General features: G+C 37.8%; 1 protein-coding gene across 1 annotated transcript; it reads left to right on the forward strand.

Annotated features, from left to right (window-relative positions):
- Positions 1-1,029: 1,029 nt before the first annotated feature.
- Positions 1,030-13,639, forward strand: LOC116254739 (uncharacterized). Its single transcript, XM_031630287.2, has 15 exons — positions 1,030-1,384; positions 2,007-2,134; positions 2,426-2,558; positions 4,722-4,878; positions 4,983-5,061; positions 6,204-6,244; positions 6,373-6,489; positions 6,577-6,657; positions 7,929-7,991; positions 9,294-9,345; positions 9,858-9,932; positions 12,875-12,922; positions 13,017-13,052; positions 13,131-13,205; positions 13,306-13,639. The coding sequence occupies exons 1-15, from the start codon at positions 1,225-1,227 to the stop codon at positions 13,393-13,395; spliced, it is 1,335 nt and encodes a 444-aa protein (XP_031486147.1). The 5' UTR covers positions 1,030-1,224; the 3' UTR covers positions 13,396-13,639.
- Positions 13,640-14,301: the final 662 nt, after the last annotated feature.

Genomic DNA, 14,301 nt, shown 5'->3' on the forward strand with positions numbered 1-14,301 from the left:
GGATTTAGACGGCAAAGAGTAATGGCCCACTGATGTTAGCTTGATGGATAAAGGGACGGGTAATAAATTTACTAGATGAACTGTCGGTGGAATAAGATGAGAGCGACAGCGATAGAGCGGATGGTCGAAATGGGTAGCTTAATTAGTTCTTAAGTCATATTATTAATCACCAAAATCCCATGTTAAAATGCGATTCGCCACTATCTATTATTATTACAGTGTACACGTGAAAGCTGATTAAGCGCCATGGTCCTTGGAGAAAATACTGTTTTCGCAAGCAAAAGAACAGAAAAAGAGCAGTAACGTGATGTATTGTGGGGGGAGGAGGGGAGCTCGCTTTTTTTTGTTTCTCCCACCTGCTCTGGAATTCTCTCTTGCGGCGGTTGCCTTCCCGGTAGATCCTTTTCTTCCAATCTAGATATTCGTGCTCCGCAGGCATTTTCATTTATGGTCTACCATTCTACGCTATATTGAAAAGAAGAGCTTCACGTGCTTTTAGTTTGTCTATGATATAATCATTTGCTGCAAACATGCATAGCTTCCTTCCAACATAAGAAAACAAGAAACGATTGTTCACGTGAGTTTTGGAAGAAAAAAGGACAAGAACAAGTAGATGTCTGATACTGTTACGAACGAGGTCTTTTCTTTTATCTCTCTCACCATATGAAAGCGAAGGCGAATAGGAAGAAAAAAAGAAATGCAATACATGGTTCGGATACTAATGTTTTTTTTTTTTTTACGTCCATAGTCTTATAGGACTAACTCAAAATAAAGAACAAAAATACAGAGATAACCATCCTCAAAATTAGTAAAATTATGATATTACCGCTGCAAAAGTTTTGCAAGGGACTCAGCCACTCAGGCTCCACTGTCTCGGAGGTATCTCACGAAAACATTAACCCCGCGCCAAAAAAGTTGAAAATTGCTGTGCGGTCTTGTTCAGAACTAGTGGGAAAAGCATCGAGTCTTAATGAAATTTTCTTTAGTAATAAAATTGCAAAAAGGCAGCCGTTGCTGCGCTTTGAAGGGGGGGGGGGGTGGTAGGTTGGTCGTCAGGCTGTCTCGTCTCTGTCTTGCCTGGGAAAGAAACTGGGCGGTTGCCTTACCGCTGGGGAAGCCGGTTTCACGTCCTGAGCGATCTCGTTCGGCTTCTGGTGGCTTTCTGGCTTTGCGGAGCGGATCAGAAAGGGGAGAGACGCAACAGCACCAGCACCAGCCCCATCCATGGCTTCCACGGAGGGTCTGGTGCCAATTACCAGGTCGTTTCTGGCCCGCTATTATGACAAATACGAGTGTGTTCCTCTCCACGACGATGTGCAGCGTTTGTCTGCGGAGCTCCGGGAAGGTTCCAAGGTGCTGATGGACGAGGCTGAACCCACCCCTGGTACGGGACTCTCTCTTTCCTTCTTTCGCGTTCCCAAATGGTTGTTATCTTCCTATTTATTTTCTCCTCCTCCTCCTTTTCTCTGTATCTTTTTAAGCGAATTGGAACAGGGATGAAATGAACAATATCCTTGCTTCCATTACTCGAAAGTCATTTTCCAGTTTAAGACCACATAGTTGGGAAAAATGGGTTTCTCTTTTGCCCAATACCTTTTGTAGTTGAACTTAGGTAGTCAATTAATCTGTGATTTTTTTGCGTGTGTTTGGTACCCATTTCGTGCTGTTCTTTATTTACAATGATTTTGGGGAGAATGGACGAGCAGGCCCGAGATTGCTCAATCAGCTTGTATAATTCTGTCTGAGTGGTTCCGTTGTTGCCGGCGGTGGATATGCTTCAACCACTTGATACATTTCCACGGGGACCATTAGAATAAGAACATAGTGTCTTGCACTTCTCACGAAAGATATATTTTTTTCGTTAAGTTGATCATTTTCTTATTTCCATGGCTCCCTGGGCTGCTGCAGCAGCTCTGCGTGGGCGTGTTCTGTTGTTGCATGGCCCTATTCAATATAATTAATTGCGCTGTACTTTACGTTGTCTTAATTATTGTGCATCATTTCAGCCGAGGAGTCCGTCCTTCAAGAAGCCAACTCCGTTCCTCCACATAAGATCGATCACAACCTCTGGAAGAACAGGGAGCACATTGAAGAAATACTGCATCTGCTGGAGACATTCAACTGGCCGAAGAAGGCACCAAACTTTTATCTCTTTTCCTCTTTTCCTCATTTACAATATCTTAATGATTGCAGACCATACTGGCCCTTTTTATTTTATTTTATTTTATTTTTCTTTCTGAGTTTTTAAGATTGCTTCATCCATTTAATGAACTTAAGCCTACTCATCAGCACAACAAGTAGAGACTACCCCTAATTTATCCGTTAACGTTTTCTTTGTTTGCCCTCCTTGAGTAGGCCTCCAATTTATATTTAATTGGTAGTCTTAGCCTAAGCGTCATTTCTTACTGCAAGTGTCGCATTGCAGCTTCAGCGACAAGAGACACCTGAAGAGGTTGACGTTGTTGTCATTATTGAAAAGGTTAAAACAAAACTAGAGGGATTTCTGAAGTTCTTGGAATCTTTCCAGGCCAAAAATGCTGATCACATATTTCAAGTGGGTTAGTATCTCATCTGCCCCTGCATCACCTGCATTGAGAACTTATAGGAGCTGCACGTCAAAATGCTTGATATTTTCTTTGCTGCAACTTACTTGGATCACCTTACTACATTTCATGAATGAATTTCTGTTTCTTTATTTTCTTTCTCCACTGATGCTTGCTCATGCTATGTGTTTTTCATCTGCTGCATTTTAGCTTCTTTTTCACATGGTTCATAGTTCACACATACTTAACTGGTTCTTCGTTTATGTAATGGTCAATCGATGAATCAGATAGTTTCCAAATGAATTTCAGATTCTCAATATCACTGAATCATCTGTTTCATTGAGAAAGAGATACACCATTGTCATACATACCCATGCCCTTCAATCTTAATACATGTTCTTAGAATGAGTCTGTCAGAAAAAGGGCCTTGTGTAATTAAGCTTTTTCGCTCCGTAAAATGACTCCTCAATCTTCATATATGATGATGGTGATGTTAGTTTAGCAAGTTGAAAGGAAGCAGATGCAAGTTGCTTTCAAATGTTTTAGTTCACCGGTCAAAGCACATAATTGTACCATTTAAGAACTTTCTGCGCTGGTTTTTTCTTAAGATCATTGTGAGAATGCAGGTTTGAGAAACTTCCTTCCATCTCCAGATAGAATTGTTGGACATTAACCCATAGGTGTGGAGCTTTTCTTTTGTAGGAAATGTGGCTGTTTAGATCATTTTCAGAATCTCTATCTGATGAAGAATCTGAAAAACAAAATTTTGGCAGTGATTTAGCTTCTTTTAGGTAGCATTTAATTGTTCCCACTTCCCTTATTTGGAGGGGAAATTTCACTAGGGGAAAGTTCCTTTGATAAAGCGTGGAATAAGAGAAATTTCACCTCATCCTAAAATGAGGTGTGTTTAATGAACTAGAAAAAGTTCATCTGGAGAAATTTATTGGTGTTTGATGCCTAGCGAGGGAAGGTGAGAAAAACAGTTATAAATACCTATCGGAGAGAGAGAGAAAAGGGGAAAAGACAGTTAGAGAGAGAGAGAAAGATGGCAGAAGGCAATACCTGTCACCAGATACTCGATGGAAATGGTGCAACAGCTGCTCAAGCGAAGGCAGTGGTGTCTGCTACTCAGGTGGAAGGAGATGGAGAACTCACAAGATGTTCCCCATGCCCAAGTGACATTTACCGACCCCAAGAAGGGGGTGAAATTTTCTAACATTTGATGAGGGAAAATCCGTACCATCCCCCCCCCCCTCTACAGTGTTTGACACTGCAATCAAATGCTACCTTAGTATTTGGACCCAAATTTAGTAGAACATCAATGCCCACAATATGAATATTACAATAAATAAATCAAGAGAAAAGAAACAAGCACATGCATTCATGTTTAAGTGAGTTTTTACAAAGCCATGTGATGATGGAGCCATGTGGATGTTGTCATATGCGGAAAACATACTGTGTGCAGTTTGTTTGTGTAAAAACATCTCCACAGAATAGTTTCTTCTACAATAGCCATACTTGCCTTTTAAGAAGAAGCTCATCAACTGCTTGGATCATCTATAGGAAATAAAGAACCAAGAGTAATGTGTAAGGTGGTTGTCATATAAAGCTTTGCACCAGCTTAGAAATAATGACTTTAGAGGGTCTATAAGTATGTATATCTTCATTTTTTTTTAAAATTGGACTTGGTACTTACTGAAGATCAAATGAATCCCAAATTTTTGTTGTGAGTATATTGGATGTGTCTTTGCATCCTTGTTCTCTTAGCTTATTAGAGTTAGAGGTAATTTAGTGTGAGATCAAATTTCTATGTTTTCTGTATCTTTTTTGTTTGACTTTTTTATGCTAATCCTCTTCAGTAGCTGAGTATTGTTAGTAAGTATGCTCATCTATTTTTCTTGCCTGTATTCTTAATCTAGTGGTGTACACCAGTCCTGGACCTTATAACTTGTATTGGTAATTCAGGTCATGGTGCCGCTATCCTGTTAAGCATTTCATATCGTGGGGTTCTTTGTTTTGGCTTCTTAGAGTTAGAGTTTCTGTCTGTTGGAATACAATGTTTAACTTGGAAGCATTTTGCTTTTCTGTTTCTTTAGTTTTATGCATTAAACATGCTGATAATTCTTGATGAGATATTGTCGTGACAAATGATCAGGGAATCTGTAAATATATTTGCAGTTATGACCTACATGCCTCAAGACTTTCGAGGTGCCCTAATCAGACAGCAACGAGAACGCTCTGAGAGAAATAAACAAGCTGAGGTTGAGTCTCTAATTAATTCTGGTGGAAGTATTCATGATCGATATGCCTTATTATGGAAGCAGCAAATGGAAAGGTGGGTTCCACACATGTATGGTTGATTTTTTTCTGCATGTTTTTGTGGGGTTTAAGTACATAACTGCTGTATTTGCTTGTTTTCCTTCCTTATCTATTTTTCAGAAGGAGGCAGTTGGCTCAACTTGGTTCTGCTACAGGTGTTTATAAAACACTTGTTAAGTACTTGGTTGGAGTTCCTCAGGTTTATTCCTCATATACCTTCAACCATACTATTTCATTTACTTGTGAAGCATCTGAAACTTTATTCTCTATGAATGATATCTACATCCTGCTAAACTTAGTTTGTCAGGAAGTTCTTGAGGCATACTACTATAGAAAAACTTAAGTTCTCTCTTTAGGCATCATGAAGGTTTGGATAGCTCCCTGATATAAAGAAACAGAATATGATAATAGATGCTCATCACTTGTGGATGCTCAGGTGTTTGATCTCTTAGATCTTGAATTACTCTGATTGTCATGCTGTCTGACATGAAGATAAAGTGGAGTGAGGACTCCGTTGCAAGCATCAAGTTTCTATTGTTAAGCTTTACAATCTCACCAATTGGACGTGACATGAAGTACCCAAATGGAAGCACCATGGTACCTCTGCTTCTTTCTGTTTGGTAGATGAGTTGGAAGACATGGCAATCATTTGAACATCGATTGACAAATCCAGCTACCTTATTTTGAATCATGTTGATCAATAGTCATTGAGGATTTGTAGTCTGTGAGACTCTGGGTAGCTGAAGCAAATCCATTGGATACTTCAAGAAGTTCTTCTTGTTGAAATTCACATTAAGTTCATTAAATATGATATTGGCTGTAAGTCACAAGCATTCAGTGACTGACTAAGGGGTCCTTAATTTTCTAATAAAATATTTGTACCATGACCATATGATAGCTATAGCTTCTTTCTACCTACAAATTTGTACAAGTCAGCAATGTCTGCCCCAATAACAACGTTGACTAGCAACTACTAAGCCGATTGTTAAAAGACTGGAGATGTTTGTGGTTGCATCTTGTGTACTTTGAGAAGTAGCAGGCTTCTGGATTCAAATTTTTCCTTGAAAAGGTTGCAAATATAAAGGTATTAGTCATTTTATTTTAGGAGATATGCAACAATAATTACTTTGACTTCTTTCCAACTACTGAAACATGTATGATGCTGTCACACTTTATTTAGTTGGGACATTGACCTACAGATCATAAGCTAAGAAAGAAGGGGAAACCATAATATTGGGATTTCAAATAGGTTCAACCTAAGTGAAGACAACTACCAGCTTGCATGCTTCCTTTCTATTCATTAATGATGCAAAAGGCTTACATGATTTGTTGTTGGTGCAGGTTTTACTGGATTTCATACGACAAATAAATGATGACCAGGGGTATGATATATTTTCTGAAATTAACAAATTAAAATCTTAAGAAAGCTTATGGTTGTTAAATAACTGGAAATAAATGCATCTCTTCACTTGAAAATTGGTGAGGTTACTAAAGAATCTTTCCATCGTAGGCCTATGGAGGAGCAAAGGCAGCGATATGGCCCCCCGCTCTACAGTCTAACTAGTATGGTGATCTGGATTAGGTCATTTTTGCTTCTTTTGTGGGGACGTCTGGAGGCAGGCAATCTGTAAGATCTTTTTTCTAAATTTGGATTCTCTCTCTCCTCCAATAATAGACTGATCAGAATATTCCATGCATATTTTCTGCTGGACAGGCACAAGGAGAAGTTTGATGTCTTGGAACAGGCTGTTAATGTGTATATCTCTGAATTGGAGCGGTTTCTTAAATTTATAGGGTACTTGCTCACTTGTCTATTAAAGCCTTTCTTGGATAATTATCTGTTAGTTGTAAAATCAGCTCTGCTTTTTGCTTTCATACACGTCGATTTGATTGAACTAGCTAAGGTAAATCTTGCACAGTATGGCAGTTCATTGTTTAGCTTCTAGATACATATATATGTATTTTTTGTATATTATTATGCATCTGTTGATCTACTTAGCTGCTTCCAGCTTGTTCATCTTGTGTCCCTAGCACCTAACAGTCGTGCCATTTTGTTTTCCGCGCTTGGGTTTTTCTTTTTTATAGTCATGTCATTGGGTGTAAATGGTTTTGACTTGAATTGTGCAGCCTAGGTTTGTCTAGTTCTAGCACCATCTCTGGTTAGATGTGCATGTCTGACTCTCAGGCCTCGCCCAATATTTTGTCTGTGTCTGCCTGCTTATTGGTTTGAGACTTTGAGTATTATTTGTTGATATGTGCCAGCTTTAGACAAGTATAACCTTTGAGTTTGAGAGTCTGGGAGTTGAACTGGTAGATAGTAGCTTCTGCCAATGCTATGACTGTTAGGTAGAAATCAGAGAGTTAACTGTACCAAGCTAAGTAGTGAAAGTGGATTTAGGTGCTCAGCAGCAGCCTAAATGCCTAGGCTGTGGCGCATAGGCAGCACAATGAGAATTATTATTATTATTTTTAAATTTTGGTGCTAAAAGTCTAATTCATTTTGATGTTCTATGTTCCAATATATTACTTGAGATGGAGAAATTTTGAGATACCTACTTTTCCTCCTTGTTTCTATTTTTCTTCTTTTTCTTTCAAATAGCACCATCTAGGCCCCTGCCTACCCTTTTCTAACCTGTCTTGTTATACTGCCTAGTGGTACTGCATAGATACCAAGGAAATACGATCATTATTTCTGTTCTTTTATACTACAAAGGACATTTTGCAGTGTGTTGGAGAAGAGCTGCACTGCCAATATAAGGTTTGGTATCTGATAAACGCATGTTATAAGATGATATCATAGTGTATATTAAATTGTGCACGGAAATTCTTAATAAAAGAGACATGCTAAAAGAATCATAGGAATTCACTACCATAACTTTATTGCAGCACATAGTATTGCTATGTCAACTTTATTTGACGGTTTTCTGATCCTTCATAACTTTGTGAGAGCAAATATTATATATTGATTGATTTGAACTGTAAATGAGCTTTTAGTTGATGAATGTAACATGAGTTTTTTGGTGTTTCACCCCATTGCTGTGTATCTGAATTTATATTATTTTACAGGGAAGTTTTTCAAAATTCTCCCTTCTTCATTTCGGCAGACGATGCCTGTGCTGCAGAATCAAGGCATGCTTCTCCTTTCAATTTTTTAGCTTTTGGCATGATACATTGAATAACTTAGTGTTCTTTAGTGGCTTTCTTAGAAGCCTGACATGACTTATGCATGTTCCTCATTGGCAAATTTGAGAAACAATATGTATGAAGCACTTCTTTTTAGTTGAAGTGCTCTAAGGAAGTAGATAAGTCAGCCTTCAAATTCAAGATTTACTTGTAAGGTTTTAGTTTTGTCAGCACAATGAAGGAAAATGATTGCATTCCTCCTCAGACTATGGTGTACTTTATGCTCACCAGTTCAGATCCTAAATACTACCGTCACTAGGTTTGGCAACCCTCTTGCCACTAGGCTGTCCCATGGCTTGGTCGGATCTTGGCCATCTGCCTGATAGTAAAAGATGGACTATCATTTTCTGGGCTAGGTGTAATTGTGACATCTTTTAGAAGAAAGGAAATGAAAGAAGAAACATACCTTAAAAGTTAAATTTACTAGGTTGGGTAGTGGACATTTTGACTCTGTCTACCATGCTTTGCCTGCATGGAGGATAGGTGGGTGGCCTAGTTTATGCATGGGTAAGGTTCTCCTCCCCTTCTCTCTTTCTCATGGTTTTCATTTTGGATTCATTGCATGGAAAGAAACACTGGCACATCCAAATATTTTTTTAATATGTCAACAAAATTTGTTAATATTTTAATACAATTTCTTTTGATTTTTGAAATATCAGCAATTTTTTTCTGATTAAAAATCAGAAATCCTGTGTCCGCTGTGTGGCTTATAGTGGTTATGATCAGGTTCCAGTTCTCTATTAGTTTCAAATCTTCAGATAGTGCTCTTTTGGTCCTTTGGATAATTAACGGCCTAGTGCCGTGTTACTTTTTGCTGCTGAAGTTCTATGAATTTGACTTCTCTTCTTTTTTTCATAATACATGACTTGATATTAGAACTAATCTGGCTTAGAACTTTTACATCCTAATGTATGATTTCAGTAAAAAGAGTCTCATTGCATATCTAGATGATATATAAAGGTCTCAATGGTTCGTAACTGTTAGTTATTTGTTGGATTTCCATGTCAAAGAGTACTGCATGCTTCTTCAGAAAGGTATCGAAGAGAAGTGTGATTCAGAACCATCAATTAACACAGAAAATTATGGTTGAACATATCTTACTTTATCTCTGCAGCATGTATGACATATCAAGAATCTGATCAATAATGAGCTTCTGATATAAACATTAACAGTGAATCAGTGACTATGTCAGCTTGATGGATAGAGATGTTGGCTTCTTTGACAACCTTTTTGATTTTTTTTTTTCAGGAATAATAATGACTTCAAGGAAACAATGATTCCTGCTGGAAAAACTCATGAGGTCTGCTCTTGGAATAGTTCAATCTTTTTGTTGAATTTATTTCAACGTGTTCTGCCTGGTGACTTCTCTATCTGTGAATGAAGCGTGTGCTTCAGAGAGATAAAATGTTTTGCATTCCTAGTTTTGTTCGTGTTCACTCCATTTGAAAAGTTTCTACATACCATTTCCATTGACAATATCATTAAACATAAAAAATGGCTAATGGATGAAATCTAAATTGTCTGTATTGAGATGGTAGCATTGGTGCATCTTTAAGTGAGCTTTAATTTCCAATAACTCATCTTTTTGCTAGTGTTCATCCTTTTTAAGGGAAGAAGGGGTATGAGACTGAACTATGATTCCGCCAGAAGCTTAGACCTGTTTGTCTGGTTGTTGGATATCACTTTTGTTTGATATTTAAGTTATTTGGATTGATTGGAATTGTTTTCTGATTGATTGGAATTGTTTGTTTTCCTTTCTTCCTGGGCTGGAAATTGTTAGCTCACTGTGTCTTTGGTCTTATTCTGTTTCAGATCTTATTGAATGTTGACTCAGTGAACTCCTATATTGCATGGGATTTCTCATTGGTCCAAGGGAAAATCAACTTGGTATGTTTCCACATTTTTTTGGGTTGAGAGCTAAAGTTTGATCTGCCTCGGAAAAATCTATTGCTTAGAATTCCTTTTTGTCTCACATTTGTTTGGCATAATGTGTTCAAATAGCATTTCTACTTTCATACATTATGCTTCTTGTTCAAAGGAAATTCAGATAAATCTCATTTAAAGAGTTCGTAGATTCACATATTCTGTGATTCTTTGGTTCCACAATCATGGTATACTGAAATCAGAATCTTTATTGGAACTAGAAGGATGTTGTTGTGAGCAAGGCCGGACATGATACCCAGGGACATCATATTTGTTGGTCTTTCAGAGGAACCAATAAATTTGCAAGTTTGTTAGAAGTACATCATAAATTAATGATCTTGTTTTCTTCCTGTTAGCATTAGTCTTGACTATAGGACACTACATCAAGTTATCTTGGTAGAAAAGGTTTCTCTCTTTGTCCCTCTTTCTCTATCTCCACACCAGCCCCCACCCCACCCCCCAACATCCATGGAGCTTTAGATAAACCTAGATAATGTATCCAACCATTCTCTGAACCTTTCCTCCCTTTTCTCTCTTATGGGTGATGCAGTGTAGCAATTTCAAACAAATAAGAAAAGGCTAGATATTACATTCCCTCTTGTTTTGTGTAATTTTTAAATGATCCTAAGGAAAAGCATAATGTCCATCTTCGATAGGTAGTGCATAAGGATATCCATTTGGACAATAAATTCAGTCAATTTACTATTAGGACATGAAATTTACACTGGGTGTTTAAATTTCAGTCGATTGTGCTTTCTCATACAACCACTGTGGTTTTCATGAGAGAACTGATGTTTGCTTGGGGCTGATTAGACAGTTATATAAAGGAAATCATCTTTGGAATGCTGTAGCTGTTTGTTTGGTGGAAGCCATAAACTGAGTGAGGTCATGCAAGATTAAACCTCCTGTTATGCTTATATTAGAACCTAAGTTGAGGAATTTATACCCCGGTTTGTAAGTACAAAATTTGTATGCAGCAGCTGTTAATTCTGGGACGATATAAACAAGTTAAAGTTCTGTAGCTTAATACAGGGTTGTGTTATTAGTTGGCTTTTTATAGGTTCAAGGATCCAACTTTCTAATTCTTGTTGAGTTTTGTATAAAGCATGAAGAAGGTAGGTCATGTCCAGGTTAAGGCAAAACTTAAGAGCCATGTATGTAAAAACAGGTTGCTGGTCTCACTAGCTTTCCATCACCTTTGCTTCCTTAGAGCCATGGGAAACCTTCCCTATTTGAGTGAAGTTAAGAATAGGCTCAGTAAAAATTGCTTGAGGGGCAAGCGCTATGTCCCACCTCTACTCGGGATGAAACTTGGGGAAGTTCAATCATTGTGTAAGTGTAGCCAGTATTTGGCTTAATCAGACTTTAAGCTCTGTTTCTCTCTCTCTCGCGCTTTTTACGTATTGGACTTTTGTTTTGATATTGAAGTGGTGGTGCAGGTGAAATGATTCTTGGATGGTCCTTCTCAAGCTGAAGTATGGTAGTAGTTGTCTGTCTTAGTTCTCTCCTAGTCATGTTGAGCTCATTGTAGCTCTTTTATTTGGAAAGCTTGGTCCTGGGTTTTTTGTGTTGATGTACATAAGGGGTATTTGTAGGTGAATGATAGGCTCAGATATTGTACAACCAGTTCCTGGGCAAGGAATTGGAGTTTATTCCCTGTGATCTTCTTTGGGTGCTGGGTTCTGCTTCACGATCTGGATTTTGACCATGGTTAGTTCTTTGGGATAAATTGTGGTTGGCTTACAATTGCATAGCCATCGTATATTGTGCCATGCAGACGAGAACCTTACCATCCATTTATTCTTGTTTCATCTAAGAGTGCAATGCCTTCTCCAATTGGGTGTTAGATTGTCCATGCATGTGGTTAGTGAATCGACCATCACACACGAATTCATCCTTGTTCCTGCTCCCATTAGGCATAGTAAGAAGTGGATGTTTCTTTGGAAAATGTGTCTGTTCACAGCGTGGTGGTATATTGGGACCATTACTAATTCTTTGGGATAATGGGGAGCATCTTAACCGTGTCATGCATTGCCCAAATGGAAGTGGGTCATGATTTTTCTTGGGTATATGAGCACCAGTCCTTTTTGTAGGTGGGGTTGTCTTATGTATACTGTTTTATTGTTGTGCTGCTCCAATTGTCAATGGATTGGTGATGTTTGTCCCATAGTCACAAAAAGCGCATTATTTTCGAAAAAAATGTGAAAAAATGCGAGAAAAAAATGCCATTTAAAATAAATAAAAAAACTCGTTTTTTTGAAAAAAATGTGAAAAAAACGCATTTTTTTCACGTTTTTTTTTCATTTTCTAGTTTTTATTTGTTGCAAATCTACTTATCTTTTGATGTTTGTGTTATTATTTTCTCACTTATTTTATTTTTCCCCATTTTTAGTTTTTTTAATGTTTTTAAAAAATACCTTTTTTCCCGTCTTTTCCCGTATTTTTCAAGCCCCCGCCGTATTATACTCAAGAAAAGCCTCGCCATTTAAAACTCCGAGACATTATTTGTGACTATGGTTTGTCCTGTTGGCTTTGATATGTTTTTGTCTCTCTCTCTATATATATATATACATGTCTGTGTGTATGTGTAATGTAAATGGCATGACTTAATTAGTTAATTTTTGTTTCCTTCGCTATTTCACCTAGAAGAATGAGATTGTTTGATAATTGATTTGATTACGTTACACCATAGGCTTTCTTGAACTTTTTATGCAAAGCTATTTCAAATGGTAGCACTTTGGAAAACATTTTCTAGTTGGACGTATGTAAGATTAGAACCAAATTGAGACATTTTTTTTTTCCAATCCACAACCTGTTTGGTGTATAATTGTGTGGCATTTCTTTTTTCTGTTTTTTCATATAATTTGTTTGTTCTAAGGAAACATGTGTCTTCTTTTCTTGCACAGGATATAGGATTCAGTGTGGAATATATAAGTTCTACTGGTCAAGTCACAGTGAGTTCTCTAAGTACCGAAATTTGTAGACTACAGCTGTTTTCCTTTTGCTTCCTGTCTTTCTCCTTTCTCTGATCAATGGTGTTTTTGGCAGATGATCTTGCCCTATCGGCGATGTGAATCTGACCAGGTAAATATTTCCCTCAGTTTTCTCGTCCTAAAATTGGTTTTGCATAAGAGAATGTAATTTGGGAGATTACTATCGCAGGGAAATTTCTGTACATGCATTGCTGGGTTATACAAACTCATCTGGGACAATTCTTATTCGAATTTCTTCAAGAAGGTACCGTGTCAATTCATTAGCTATACATGCCTTCTTGAAGATGGTGTTTCTTATTAATGATATTCTAATGATCTGCATTCTTTGTTCCATGTTTTTTAAGACGGTGCGATATAAAGTCGATGCTATACCACCTGTGGCAGAAGCAGCAAGGCTTGAAAGTGAAACAGATGTTCCAGTGGTAACAAGTTGAATCATCAATAGGGATTGGAGAGGTTTCTATCTTCCGAACATATATTCTTAAGGAAGCCCCATTTCTTCATCATCTGGATTCATCTTCTGGGCTGTCTTTTCTTCTCTCGTTCCTAATTTCTATCTGGGCTCAGCTCCTGGCTGCCGAGGGTTATCACTGATTATTTGTAATAGCAGCTACATTTTACAGCACTGTAATCAGTCCATTTTAGAATACAAATCACTGGTATTCTTTAGCTAGAGAACCAGAACGAGTCATTCTTGTTTGTTGTGGAAATGTTTCGCTTTTGTGAACCGCAAAGCGGCAGGACGTCTCATCATACGATTTTCACAATTTAAAATCTAAAGCAGCATCTTCTGCTGCCGTAAATGCGTCACCAAGTAAAATCTGCTCCGGACGGAAACCCAAAAAAAGATGAATTGTCCAAGAAGGTACAACCATCAATCGTCCATATAGCAATTTTCTCTCAACGCAGCTTCACGTACGCGACTCCGCCCATTTAATGCATTGTCACGCTAGCTTCATCCACGCGAGGGTGGACGACGTTGAGTTGGGTTGTGGACTCAGAAGGTATGACACGGGAATTTAACTAAAAATACTTTTTTTTTTGTTTTAACAGGTTACTTGTTCTTAATATATATATATATAGAATTTGCAGATTGGACCGGCCAATGACTGTAGGTTCTATTAAAAAGCCGCCAGAGTTTGTTGCATAACTTGAATTTTATGACCTTAATTTTTATCAATCCAGACCGTTGAATTCGCTTGATGCACTGTATTTTCAGGATTTCTTGTCAACCTTATAGGTGTGAAAAAACGCTTGCAGTTTAGACTAATCAGCTGGACGGCTAATAAAATAGTGGTTGGCCAAATCCTCTCTATATACGCACGTACACCCGCACACAC

The sequence above is a fragment of the Nymphaea colorata genome, chromosome 5, assembly GCF_008831285.2.
Source record: "Nymphaea colorata isolate Beijing-Zhang1983 chromosome 5, ASM883128v2, whole genome shotgun sequence".
NCBI lineage: Eukaryota > Viridiplantae > Streptophyta > Magnoliopsida > Nymphaeales > Nymphaeaceae > Nymphaea > Nymphaea colorata.

Coding starts and splice junctions, on each gene's coding strand:
- LOC116254739 (XM_031630287.2), top strand. CDS start 1,225: ATGGCTTCCACGGAGGGTCTGGTGCCAATTACCAGGTCGTTTCTGGCC. Junction 2,559..4,721: donor TGATCACATATTTCAAGTGG/GTTAGTATCTCA, acceptor ATATATTTGCAG/TTATGACCTACATGCCTCAA. Junction 9,933..12,874: donor TCCAAGGGAAAATCAACTTG/GTATGTTTCCAC, acceptor TTTCTTGCACAG/GATATAGGATTCAGTGTGGA.